General features: G+C 42.7%; 1 protein-coding gene across 1 annotated transcript; it reads right to left on the reverse strand.

The window, feature by feature from the left end:
* Window positions 1–541: 541 nt before the first annotated feature.
* On the reverse strand, window positions 542–4,506 carry LOC121476715 (putative uncharacterized protein ZNRD1-AS1). Its single transcript, XM_041730820.1, has 3 exons — window positions 4,382–4,506; window positions 3,210–3,285; window positions 542–1,352 (listed from the first exon to the last, which is right to left on the reverse strand). The coding sequence occupies exons 1-3, from the start codon at window positions 4,504–4,506 to the stop codon at window positions 555–557; spliced, it is 999 nt and encodes a 332-aa protein (XP_041586754.1). The 3' UTR covers window positions 542–554.
* Window positions 4,507–14,370: the final 9,864 nt, after the last annotated feature.

Below are 14,370 nucleotides of genomic sequence, written 5' to 3' on the forward strand. Positions count from 1 at the left end.
AGAGTCTGTTTCCAACCCCCTTGAGTCTGGGCTGATCTTGGTGACCTGTCTGAGCAAGTGACGTTCTGGGACTCTAGAGGCTAGGTCAAAAGAAGCCTTGTGGTGTCTGACGGGTCACTGGAGCACAAGTCATTGTGTTAGTAAGACCAGAAACCACATGGAGAAGGGAGACAGGGACTGGGACCAGCTAAGCCCAGGCCTTCTAGTCATCCCCAAGGGCATGTATGTGGTCTGTACCCTCTACACTAGTCCAGCTGTTATCTGAATATCCCCAAGTGGCTCTGGTGGTGTGGGATTGGGGAGAAAAAGTGCCCAGCTGAGCTCTGCCTGAATTCCTGATATAGAATTGTGAGTTATAGCAAAATAGTGGTGGTTTTAAGTCACTACGTTTTGGGATAGTTATGCAGATAGTTGAAACACTTGGTGTAACTCCCCTGCCTAAGTTTGATGCAAACAAACTTAGAAATGAAATTTGGGGGTATGGGATTTTACTGCACTAACAGTTGTCAAAGTATGCCAGCCTGAAAAAGAAATACAGTAATCCAGAAAATAACTTAAACTTTATTTTTTCCTAGTTGGCTTCTCAAAAACGGTGGTATGCTCAAGAGCTCTCGTTGGAGTGGCTTTTTTATATAATCATCCTTTCTGGACTTTTCCATGAGGATGGTCACTTCTATGAGTGCTTCCTGATAAGGCTGGGCAATGGGGTAGGCTGTGACCAGTTCGTACTCCTTCTCTTCGTCCTTGTGTGTCGCAGGCCTGCGGAGGGGAGGAGCCGAGGTAGACAGCCTGCAAGAATGCAGTCTCTCGCTTCTCTGCTCCATGAGCTCTCTCCCCCGAATCATTCGATTCTGATGCCCCTTGATCTGTTCCTTCGCCGAGGCCACCCTGTGCTTTTTGGTCTTAGTTTTGTGTGTTTTCTGGATAGCTTCAGTTTTTCCCTCCTTCCCTAGGGTGAGTACTTGGGGGAAGGCTGTTTCACTTGGGATCCTTTGAGGGAGGAGCCGATACTTGTGGTCTCTGAGGCCTCTGGCTCGTTCGGCTCGGTATATGTGCTTCTGTATCTGGCCCAGCTCCCTCTCAGGCACTAGGTAGTCCTGCTTTTTAGCATCTCCTGTTTTTTCACTTTGTGGTCTCTCTCTCTCTATTTTAATTTTCCACCTTGGAACTACTACGTATTTCCAGGCTTCTCCCAGCATCATTTCTTGACGTTGGCGATAGTAGTATGCCTCTGCTTTGGCAAACCAGGAGTCAAAAGACATGGCTTTAAGCTGATGAAGTGTTTCATTCTCCTGCTGAGACTTTTGGAGTAACAACTTCCTCACTTTTGAAGAATGGACACCACCTAAACTCTTGTCAGAGGGAAGCATGAGAAGGTTTTTAAGCCCGATGTCCTTTGTCACAGGCCATGACACAGATCGCAGGTGGTGAGCAGCTCTGCCTGGCACTCTGACACCATGCCCCTGTTAGGGCCTCTTGGTCATGGTCCCTGACTTTCTCTTCCAACCTCCCACAGTCCCCTCCCCCAGAGTTCCCCTCCAGGTGAGGATTTCACCTTAGACTTCCTTGAGAAAACAGAAGGAACACCCTGGTCTTCCCGTTGCCAGAACCACCACCTTGCGTCTATCCCAGACTCAGCCTTTACAATGGAAACGTGGCCAGTTCTCCACACCAGCTCTCCCCACCCCCGCCCCGCCCTGTCCTTGTGAAGCTTCAAGAACTTCAATTCGCTATTACCAAATTCTCTTTCCTGTTTCATCAAAATTTCCCCTGTACTGGATCACTCCACCAGCATAACAATATGTTCTAGTAGATCTACCATCTTTAAACAGACAAGGAAAACGTTTCCTTTGCTTCACATCCCATCTCAGTTCCCCTTCACGGCATGCCATGAAGCAGGTACTTAGAACCCTCTCTGCTTCCCCACCTCCCGGTTCCCCCCAGTCCTTCTCTGTTGGGTTTCCATGCGCCCCCCGCCACCCCGACTGCTGTTGTCTAGGTCATGAGGGATGAAGTTCAGCGGTCCTGGCTCTGTCCCTGTCACATTTGTCCTCAGTGGCATTTTACAGTGCTGAGCACTCTTTCCTCCTTGAAATACTTTCCTTTCCTCTGGCTTCCAGACTGTGGCCAAGGCTATGGTAGGCCCCCCCTAGACTGTTCCAGCCATTACTGAATATCCCCAGGTGACTGAATAGCCCTTCATTTCCTTCCTACCTCATGGCCACATCCTTCCACCTGCTTTGCTGGTGGAATACAAGAAAATGTAACAGAAATTATCACTGAAGATGAGCCTAGTCTAATTTAGGCTTCCTTGGACATGGGCAGTCTCAATCACTCAACGGGGTGACCTACCATGTGTCAGGGACTGCTCTAGAGGGGCTAGTAAGGCATGAGCAAGACTGTTGAGGCGCATGAGACCGCCCTGTACTCACCTCTCAACTTCACACCTAGATACTGTCCACTTAACATCTCTACTTGGCCCTTCTTCCAGAGTGTTTCCTTTGGTTCCCCCTTCTCAGTCCTGTACCGACTACAAAATGCCCCCACCCTAGGGTAGCAGCCTAACTGGCTTCCCTGAGTCCACACTTCTCTCTCTCTGGCCCCAGCCCCATCAGACCACTCACACAGCAACTGGAGTGGTCTTTGTATATTACAAATCTGAGCACTTCCCTGCACTGAAACCTAGGATAGCATCCCCTATTGCTTTTAGGAAAAAATCCCCAAATCCCAGTATGGGATTTGTAATTTGGCTCCTGACTGCCTCTCAGCTTGACTGCTTGCTCACTGTGCTGCAGCCACTCTGACTTTTTCTGTTCCCCAAAAACCATATTCTTTTTTGCCATTTTCACATGTTCTTCCTTCATATACTCCCAAACACACAACACAGCACCTCTGACTATAGTACTTATGTACATAACTTGTAGGTTTAGCTTGTTATTTCCTCAGATCTTCCACGTATTCATTCAAATAAAATCCCATCTTTCATGACCCTTATCACAATCTGTGAGGACTGTTTCATGCCCACCTGTCTAGGCTCCATGGGGGGCACAAGTGACATCTGTTTTGGTCAATGCTGTCCAGCTGACACCATAGGCCTAACAGACAAAGCACGCTTGGTTTGAAACACTCGGGCCCTTTCTACCTCAAGGGAGAAACTTTTTATGCTGGTATTACTGGCTCCAAAGTTCTCAGTAAACGTATTTCCTCACCTTAATTTTCTTTTCTAGTGGGGACTGGGAACCCACTGCGATCCGAGGGTCGCAGGTGCTTTTGGCCCACACCAATCTGGAAGATTAAAAAGAAACCACACTAGGATTTGGAGAAAGGTTTCAGGAAATGTGGCCCTGGTATGAACTGAGGGAGGGAGGTGATTTGGGACTCGCTCATACGTAACGAGAAGCATTTCTCTGTGTCTACAGGCAGCACTAGGGCTGACTTCTAGCCTTCCTTGGAGCAAGGAAGAAATGCTCTCTGATAAAAGTAGGGACAAAGAGCCATACTGACTTTGAGGTTGAGACTAACAAATACCTTTATTTTAACACTGGAAAGGGGAGGCTGAGTTGCTCTTTCTAATTCCACAAACCACTGTTGGTATAATTGAAAAGAACCTCGCCTTTGATGAGAAAATGACTTTTCAAAGCAGGTAAGTCCCTTTTAAGTTCAGTTATGCATAAAATGATAAATAATTTAATTTATAAACTATCATAAATTTCCAACAACTAACTGGAACATGTTTCATGATTCTTGTCAAAGGTTTATGTTTCAGATAGCCAAATTTGATGGCAATAAAGTTCGTTTTTTAAATTTAATCCAGGAAAATACAGCCGGGAAATTTGCAGCCACATGTAGGTATCCTGGAAAACTCTTATTTCTTAACCTGCTTAGTTAGCAAATAGGTTCTATGTTTAGCAACCTGGGTTGTAAGTATTCTGTTTCTCTGACTTCTCTTTATGGCAAAAGAGGTTATAACATAGTCCGGTAAAAAACAAAACTATTAATTACCATGTAAGTAAAGCTAATTTCTTAAACAGACTCCTGCTTCTGCTTTCATGTTTTTCTTTCCTAAGGGATTCTTGTATTATCTCCATAACAGCATTTACTGAGCTTACCATACTCCGGGTGATGTGCCGGGACCTTAAATGGGTCCTTTCACTTCGTGTCCCATATGGTATGTGAGGGAGGCACTCCTCAGGCCTCACTGCAAAGACAACTGAGGCCGGAGAGGTTCAGGGACTTGTCACAGGTCCCGGGGCCATTTCAGAGGCAGGATGTGCACCTGCGTGATGCCAGAGCACATAATTTTCATTCCTGTGCTACATTTGTTCCCAGATAAGTGAACATTCTCCTGCCTTTACTCAAAATGGAAGGAAGAAATACCTACTGTTCTTCTGCACTCAGATCCAGCCATTCTGAGTCTGTCATCAGAGGAGGGCATGAGGGTGGGGTCTCCCCGGCCGGATGCTCCTTCTGTGGGCTCTCTCTGCACTCCCCCTGCCCGGCACCCATGGTGTCCCCTTGGGGAGCCTTCTACTGTGTATCATCCGCGTCCCTTTTCTCTGCCACTGCCCTCTCCATCGCCAGCTTTGTGAACAACATGCTTGCTCTTCACTGTCTTCCTCACAGCGTCTGCCTTCCCAGCGCTCGTCTCCAGTCTCTCATTCTGTCCTGCAAAAGTCCTATTCTCCAGACACCACGTTCCCTGCCCTCTTTCAGACTTTCAGCCCTCTACTGCTGATCCTTCAGGATGCCTTGGTTGATTTCTAGGACAACCAGAGGCAGTCACAAGCTTTTCTATGTGTCATCACCATCCTAGATTGATACTATTGTGAGGTGGCAGGTGAAGACATCGTCTGGTTGGCAGGGAATGCCCTCCGGTGTGAGCTGGGCTGAATGGCCACAGACAAAGTGCAGGGACAGCTCTTCTCGGTGCAGTTGGAGAAAACATCTTCCAAGGCAACAGGAGTGTCTCTTTGTCTTTTTTGTTTGGTTGGGTTTTTGTGGGGGGGTTGGGGGAAAATATATATTGTGTATCTTCCACGGGAATGGAATCAGTGGAGAGCCCTGGGCCGAGGGGAGATCCTGCATGCACATTCCCAGTAGCTGGCAGGATGGACAAGTGTGCAGGTGGCCTGGTCACATGATCTCACCATCACTCAGCTGGTGTGTCACTCAGTTAAATGCTACTGCTGCTGCTGCTGCTATGGAGGTTTTGAGCTCTGCTACTCTTTAATCAACTTTTAGCCACATATTATTTAATTATGTACATAATTAGACAATACACAAATGTCAAAATACAAGTTAATGAAACAATTCACCATATATTTAAGCTGTGGATGTCCAAATAAAATCTTCATTGTTTATACTTTTACCATTGAGATGTCTCTACTTCTTAAAATGTGAAAGGAGAAAACATAGTGATTAATTATAACCTGGTTTCTTATTCATTGAGAATAAAATCTATCCCTCCTCAAATATTCTGTTTGTAGAGATGTGCTTGACACCACAACCCTGAACTCATTCAGAAATGAAATAGTTACGAAAGTAAACATGGATATTTTATCAAAACTCAAAGAATTCCAAAATAGCAAGTCATGACACTGATTTCTATTTTCACACCAAAACCTTGGACCCATATTACAACCATCATTTTAATATTCACAAGATACCATTTTAACACTGACAAATGTCATGTCACTCAGGTGTCAAATGCACATGCTGTTAATTCAGCCAAAATTTGTATACACTGGTGATGTGACAACATCATACTACCACCCATTCCTAGCTTCATGGACTAGGAGCCAGACACTACGTGAAATGCTTAAAGGTAGTTGCATCTGGGTGGCTCAGTGGGTTAAACGTCTGTCTTCAGCTCGGGTCATGATCCTGGGGTCCTGGGATGGAGCCCTGTGTCAGGCTCCCTGCTCAGCGGGGAGCCTGCTTCTCCCTCTCCTCCTGCTGCTCCCCCTGCTTGTGCTCTCTTGCTCTCTCTCGCAAATAAGTAAAATCTTAAAAAAAAAATAAAGTGCTAAAAGGTAATATCTTATTTACCCTCCTGAAAACCAAATATAGCCCCCCCTTTTTTTGGAGAAAGAGAAAGTGAGCATGAGTGAGGTAGGGGATGGAGAGGGAGAGAGAGAAACTTAAGCAGGCTCCAATGCCCAGCATGGAGCCCAACATCCTGCTCAATCTCACAACCCTGAGATCATGACCTGAGCCAAAATCAAGTCAGGTGGATGTTTAACCAACTGAGCAACCTCAGGCGCCCCTAGCCTCCTTTTTGGTAAAGAAAAATATGCAATTCCTAGTATGAGCCTCTTTTTAAGTAAAGAATCAGCTTAATTAAAACAAAAAAAGACAATCATGTGGACCTACAAGGACTTTGAAATATTATGCTTTGAATTGTTTCTTTTTCCTGATAAGAGATACAAGGGATGAAGACTATAAACCAGGGAGATTTAAAAAAAAAAAAAAAAAAAAAAACCTTTTTGACAGCAAACCAGGTTGAAACAAACTATCAGCAAGACTAGACTTTGCCCTAACATAAACCTAAGGTGGCCTGAGTTGCATCTTTCTGTGAAAAATATAAACTCTTTGCTAACAAGTTTTGTTTTTTTTTATTTGCTAACAAATATTTTATCATATACCTAAATTTTAATCTTTTGTCAAAAGCCATGGAAGGTGTTGGAATAGTTATGAGAAGTCCTCGCTGGGGAAGGTGAATAGTTGCTCCTAAAATGACTGTTAACCACTTCTCATGACACAGAACTTGAAACAAACTTCAGAGTGTTTGTCACAGACTAACTGCCAGCATTGGAAACCACACCGGCCCGCTGATTCCATTTTGCAGGAGTTGAAAAACAGACTTAAGTAAAAAAATAAGAGTGCCTCTGATAGTATCTAAACATGCAACACTGACACTCCAACCACCCTATTCCATAATGTTACTATTCTGCCCACTTTCCTTTTTTTTTTTTTTTTTTTTAAGATTTTATTTATTCATGGGAGACACAGGCAGAGAAGCAGGCTCCACACAGGAAGCATGATGCAGGACTCGATCCCGGGACTCCAGGATCACACCCTGGGCTGAAGGCAGGCGCTAAACCGCTGAGCCACCCAGGGATCCCTCTGCCCACTTTCCAAAAGAGGAAACATGTCTAAGAGGGTTATGTGATGTGTTCAAGGCCACACAGTTGCCCAGTGGGAGCCAAACTTAAAAATGGATGTCTAAAAGCAAAGTTTGTGATTTTACACATGCCATCCCACCCAACCTTGGAATATGGGAGGGGTGGAAACAGTCATCACCTTTGTGGAGCTCACAACCCAAAGGAGGAGGCCAGAAATAGGCACAAGTGCACTCTTTTGTGTTGTACGTTCCATGGGTTTTAACAAACGTATAGTGACAGGTGTCCTTCGTTACTGCATCGTACATTATTTTATCATTGCCCTAAAAATCCCATGTTCCAGCCATTTGTCCCTCCCTCCCTCTGCATCTTAAACCCCAGGAACCACTGATCTCCTTACAGTCTCACAGTTTGGCCACTTCCACAATGTCATGTAGTTGGCATCACACAGCATGGCTTTTTCATGCTGAAAAGGCTTCAGATTGGCTTGTTTCACTTAGCAATATGCTTTAAGTGTTCCTATCTTTTCATGGCTTCATAGCTCATTTCTTATCACTGAACAATATTCCATTGTTGGTTTATGCATTCACCTAGTGAAGGACAGCTTGCTGGCTTCCAGTTTTGACAATTATGAATAAAGCTACTAGCTACCATTAACATTTGTGTACAGGTTTTTTTTTTTGTTTTTTTTTTAACCACTGAGCCACCCAGGGATCCCTGGAAGGTTCTTTTTTTTTTTTTAATTTTTATTTATTTATTTATGATAGTCACACAGGGAGAGAGAGAGAGAGGCAGAGACACAGGCAGAGGGAGAAGCAGGCTCCATGCACCGGGAGCCCGACGTGGGATTCGATCCCGGGTCTCCAGGATCGCGCCCTGGGCCAAAGGCAGGCGCCAAACCTCTGCGCCACCCAGGGATCCCTGTGTACAGGTTTTTGTATGGACATAAGCTTTTGACTAATTTGGTTCTACGCCGGGATTATTGGATCACAGGGTAAGAGTATGTTTAGTTTTATAAGAAACTGCCAAACTATCTTCCAAAATAGCTGTACATTTTGCCTCCCCACCAGCAATGAATGAAAGTTCCTACTGCTCCACAGCCTTGCTAATATTTAGTGTCAAGTGTTGTGAATTTTTTAGCCACTGTAGGAGGAATGAACTCTATTTTGTTATTTTAATTTGCAATTTGCTAATAACATGATGCTCCACATCTTATTATATGCTTATTTCCATCTGTTTATCTTTGGTAGGTATATGTTCAGATCTTCTGCCCATTTTTAATTGGTTTCTTGCTGAGAACTCAAAATTTTTTTGCATCTACTGATTTGTCTTTAGCAGGTTGATGACATGAATCACATTGTTTTGAAAGGTATAATAGCATATAATTCTTTTTACAAGTATGTACTGTAAATGTATTTTCTCTTCCTTATGACTTTAACGTCTTTCTCTAGATTACTTTATTGTAAGAATATAGTCTACAATACATATAATACAAAAAATATTAACCGATTGTGTTGTTGACAAGGCTTCTGGTCAACAGTAGGGTTTTAGTAGCTGCTTTGGAGGGAGTCAGAATTTATATGTGGATTTTTGACGTGTGTGTGTCGGGGGGGGGGGGGCGGGGAGGCTGGTACCCCTAACCCCAACATTGTTCAAGGGTCAACTGTATTTTCATTTAGTTCAAAATATTTCTGAGCTTCTTTGACTCAAGTGTTGCATGTTGTTTAACCTCTGAATATTTTGGGATTCTCCAACTACCCTTCTGTTGTTGAAATTTAGTTTAATTCCATTGTGCTCTGAAAGCATACTTTATATGGTTTCTATTCTTTTAAACTTGTTGAGGTGTTTTTTTTTTTTTTTTTTTTTTTTTTACCTTACTAGAGCTTTATTGCAGGCCAATGGTCCTGCCACAAATACCCCCCGCCCCAGGTGTTTTTTTTTAATGGCACAGAAGTTGGTCTATTTTGAATGTTCCATGTGAGCTTGAGAAGAGTGGATTAAGTACTCTACAGAGGTCAGTTAGATCCAGTTGATTGATGGGTGTTGTTGAGTTCAGTCATGTCCTTACTAATTTTTTGCCTTGTTGATCTGTCAATTACCCAGATAAAGGGTACAAAGTCTCTATCATAGTGGATTCATCTATTTCTCCTTGCAATTCTCAGGTTTTGCCTCACATATTTTGCCATTCTTGCTAGGTGCATACACATTAAAAATTGTTGTCTTCTTGGAGAACTTACCACTTATCACTATGTAATGTCCCTCTTTATCCCTAACTTTCCTTGCTCTGAAATTTACTTTGAATGTAAAGTAGCTACTCTATTTTTGTAGCTACTCTAGCTTTTGTTTAGTGTTAACAGTAGATCTAGCAACAGTAGATCTTTCTTCATCCTTTTACTTTTAATCTAACTTTGTTTTTACATTTAGAGTGGTGTTTCTGGATAGGTAACATATAATTTGGTCTTATTTTTTTTTTATCCAGTCTGACAGTCTGTTTTTTAATTGGTATGTTCAGACCATTGATATTTAAAGTAATTATTGATATAACTGGGTTAATATCCACTGTATTTTAAAATATTTTTTATTTGGCAAAGAGAGAGAGCACAAATAGGGGGTGCAGCAAGTAGGAGAGGGAGAAGCAGGCTCCTTGCTGAACAGGGAGTCTGATGTGGGAGGGACCCTGGGATCATGACCTGAGCTGAAGGCAGACACTTTACTGAGCCACCCAGGCACCCCAAGATCTACTTTGTTACTGTTTTCAAGTCACTGCTCTTGTTCTTTTTTTGTTCTTCTTTTTGTCTTCCACTCTTTTCCTGTTTTCTCTAGTTTTAATTGTGCATTTCATGATTCTATTTTTTTTTCTCCTCACCTAGCAGAGCAATTTTCTTTTCTAAATGGTTATCCTTGAGTTTGCACTATACATTGACAACTAACCCAATTCTCTTTTAAATAACACTACTTCAGGGATCCCTGGGTGGCTCAGCGGTTAAATGCCTGCCTTCGGCCCAGGGCATGATCCTGGAGACCCAGGATCGGGTCCCACGTAGGGCTCTCTGCATGGACCCTGCTTCTCTCTCTCTGCCTGTGTCTCTGCCTCTCTCTCTTTCTCTGTGTCTCTCATGAATAAATAAATAAAATCTTTAAAAATAAATAAATAAATAACACTACTTCACTTCATAGGTGGTGCAAGTACCTTATAAGAGTACTCCCAGTTTCTCTCTCCCATCCATTATAACATTGCTGTCATTCACTTACCCATAAACTTATAAAATTAGCTTAGGCAAATTGCTATTATTTTGAATTAACAGAGCAATTAAATTTTTTAAAAATGAAACATTTGGTTTTATCTTCATTTATTCCTTCTCTAATAATGCTTTTCTCCTTTTTTGTCTGACCTATATTATCTTCCCTTTCTGAAGAATTTTAGTATTTCTTACAAACCAGGTCTACTGGTGACAAATTCCCTTCATTTTTGTTTGAGAAGGAGTAGTTTGTTTTATTGTGCTTCACCTTGCTGTACTTTGCTGATATTGTGGTTTTTATAATTTGAAGGTTTGTGGCAATTCTGCACTGAATGAGTTTATTGGCAATATTTTTCCAACAGTATTTGGTCACTTTGTGTTTCTGTGTCACATTTTGGTGATTCTTGTGGTGTTTCAAACTTTTTCGTTATTATGATATTTGTTTTGGTGATCTGTGATCAGTGATGATGGCTGGCTGAGAGTTCAGATGGTGGTTAGCATTTTTTAGTAATAAAGCTTTTTAAATTAAGGTATATACTTTTTTTGTTTAGACATAATGCCAACGCACAGTTACTTTTCTGTAAAAACCAAGACATTCATTTGACTTGATCACAAGATTTGCTTTACTGCAGTGATCAGGAACTGAAATACAGTATCTCCAAGGTATGTCTGCAGTTCTTTCACTTTTGCAGGATAATTTCACCGGCTAAAGAACTGTAGGTTGATAGGTTTCCCTCCAACACTTTAAATATTTCATATCCCTCTCTTCTTGCTTGCATACTTTCTACAGAAAAGTCGGATGTAATTCTTATTCTTGCTTCTCTATTTAGTACGGGTTTTCTTTCCTCTGGCTTTTTCAAGAGTTTTACTTGTCTTTGATTTTATGCATTTTGAATGTGATTACATGCGCGTAGATTTTTGGCATTTGTCCTAATGTTCTACACAACTATAATTTTAAAATGCAAATACATTTTAAATAAAGTAAAATAAAAAGCTCAGTTCCCTTGCTACACTAGCCACATCTTAGGTGCTCATTAGCCATGAATGTTTAGTCGCTGTTAAAAATAAAACTGTCAGTTATTTTACTAGCAAAAATGGGTTTACTTGGGGATAGCCTAGAACTGCAATCTGAGGGAAGCCAGCCACAGCAAAACTACAGGCTAGTCCAGAAAACAGAAAAAAAATTTTTTTAAATTTTATTTACTTATTCATGAGAGACCCAGAGAGAGGCAGAGACACAGGCAGAGGGAGAAGCAGGTTCCATGTGGGGAACCCGATGTGGGACTCGATCCTGGAATTCCAGGATCATGCCCTGAGCCAAAGGCAGACATCCAACCACTGAGCCACCCAGGCGTCCTTCCATTGGAGTTTTGATGTAGAATAGCTTTTCATTGGCTGGGTTGTTGCCAGGGGAAGAGGAAGAACTTTCTTCTTACTGGGTAGTAAAACAGTATCCACCCTACAAGATGTTTCTTCCTTTTGGGTCTGGTAAGTAGGGTTGGGCATGATAGCTTCTCCACCCGCATTCTAAATGAGGTTTCTTTGGTTAATTTTTACATTACCAATTGGAGAGCCCACATCTACATAATGGAGGGAAAGGTCCAATCTGAGGCTTCTGGGCTGTGAATAGCCCACAGAGGAAAACATCTTCAAGGGCTCCAACGTCACCAGCATTTGAGACCCCTGGTGTTCCTATTTGCCTGCCTGTCTCTGCTCACACCATGCCTCCATTAAAAAAAAAAAAAAAAATTAAATTAAATTTGCCAACATATAAACACCCAGTGCTCATTCCAACAAGCGCCCTCCTTAGTGCTGGTCACTCAGTTCCCCCATCCTCCACCCAACCCCACACCTCCTTCCTAGAGTGCTCTGCTCCTCTTCTCTGCCTCAGGTTATCTGTATTTTACTCATTTTTCCCTGACTCAACTTAGGTCCCATCTACTCACATACTTTTTTTTTTTTTTTTCCAGAAGAAAAAGGAATGTGTTTCATGTCATTCCCTTTAGTTTAAGGAACATGAATTGGGCCTATCCCATCCAGATCCTTTCACATCATCAGGGCCTTATACTGAGCTTCACTCTTATGCTCTGCAGACTCATTATCACGCTTAGTGATAGAAAAATGGAAAAAAAAAATGTTAACAGGTCCACACATGCTAGTGTTGCAGCATGTCATTAGGTAAGAAAATGAAAAGTAAACACTACCTGATGCTAGCAATTTTATGAATAAAATAATATTCCAACAATGTCCTCTTCCCACGTCTGTCCACAAAAAGGGGGAAACTGAAGCTTTGCTTTATTTTTATTTAGGCCTGGAAGATGAAAACTTAGTCATTAACTTTCAGCAAAATAATGACATCTAGAAACCACTGCCATATAGCCTTTGTTGATCTCTTTTCCAGAATTTTATTTTTATCACCTTTCTCCCTCTGCTGTGGAAGGTAATCAAAAAGACATGACCACAAGTTGACCCATGAGCTGGACCCAGGTGATCAGAGCCTCCTCCCCCATCTGTAGAATGTGGGTCCCACTTGCTTTTTCCATTCCCAGAGGTTGCTTGCAAGGACGTTGCCTTGAGATAATGATGTGACATTGAGAATGCCTGCACGTACACTTGACTGAACCCAGTTAAGGCCTCTCTCTATACAAACTTTGAAGATTTAGGTGCTTAATAGCCATGGCTCGTGCGGTGGGTGTGGGGATCCATTCATCTTGTTGTTGCCCAAGTCAAGCCTCCTATGTAAGCTCCCTTTGCTTATTAAGACTGCCACCGACCTGGGCGCCTTGGTGGCTCAGTCGGTTAAACATCCAACTCTTGGTTTTGACTCAGGTCCTTATTTAATGACCTGTGAGATGAAGCCCCACATCAGGCTCCACACTCGTGGGAATTTGCTTGGATATTCTCTCCTTCTCTCCCTCTGTTCCTTCCCTGTTTGTGCATGCTCGCTCTCATTCATTCATAAATAAATCTTAAAAAAATCCTGCCACCTACCAACTTGAGAGTGGCCTGCCTCTACCTTTGGTCTCTCCCTGCCCTCTTACATCTCTTTCTAGTTGTGTGATCTTAAGCAGATTATTTAGCCTCTCTGGTCTCCATTTCCTATGTTGTTCAGTAAATGTAAGGATTAAGTGAGTTAACATATGCCTAGGACATTGGCATTGTAGCCCAAGGTTGGCATTTCCTGGCAGAGGTTGGTCTAATGCTTGGGATAAGGTTGTGACAAAGGGACAGAAGTGAATTGGTACAGGACTATAAGAAAAACAAAAAGCCTCCTGGCCTCCTACTTTGAGTATGGCACCTGCTGTCTTCGTTTCATCCCATTCAGGCCTTTACTTACCTCCAAAATGAGAGCCTGTATGGGAGAGGATTGGGAATATTCAAAATGCCATAATGGACAAAATGAATGAAGTCTGTCTTAATGGGTACTGATATGTAGCAAGGAACCTTCAAGTTGAAGGAGGAACTGGAGAAACCTAGAGGGGCCCGGAGAACCTCCTATACGCTACACAGCTATTTCTTAGGGTTTTTTTCCCCATTGAGGCACAAGTGATGCTTAGTAATAGAACAGGTCATGCAGGGCAGCCTGGGTGGCTCAGCGGATTAGCACTGCCTTCAGCCCAGGATGTAATCCTGGAGACCTAGGATCGAGTCCCACGTTGGGCTCCCTGCATGGCACCTGCTTCTGTCTCTCTCTCTCTCCTTCTCTGTGTCTCTCATGAATAAGATCTTTAAAAAAAAAAAAAAAAAAAAAAAAAGAACAGGTCACACGGCTACCAAGAAACCTCAACTTAAGCAGGCATGTATCCAACATAGTGGACCTTGGAGTCAGGAATGTTGAAACTGATCTCAGAAGTCTACCTCTGTTTTCCAAATGTCATAATATCACTTTCCAAAACACTGCAAAAAGATAATCGGCTTTGGGCAGCCGGGGTGGCTCAGCAGTTTAGCATCTGCCTTCAGCCCAGGGCCTGATCCCAGAGTCCCAGGATTGAGTCCCACATTGGGCTCCC

Source organism: Vulpes lagopus, chromosome 2 (genome assembly GCF_018345385.1).
Source record: "Vulpes lagopus strain Blue_001 chromosome 2, ASM1834538v1, whole genome shotgun sequence".
In the NCBI taxonomy this organism is placed as follows: domain Eukaryota; kingdom Metazoa; phylum Chordata; class Mammalia; order Carnivora; family Canidae; genus Vulpes; species Vulpes lagopus.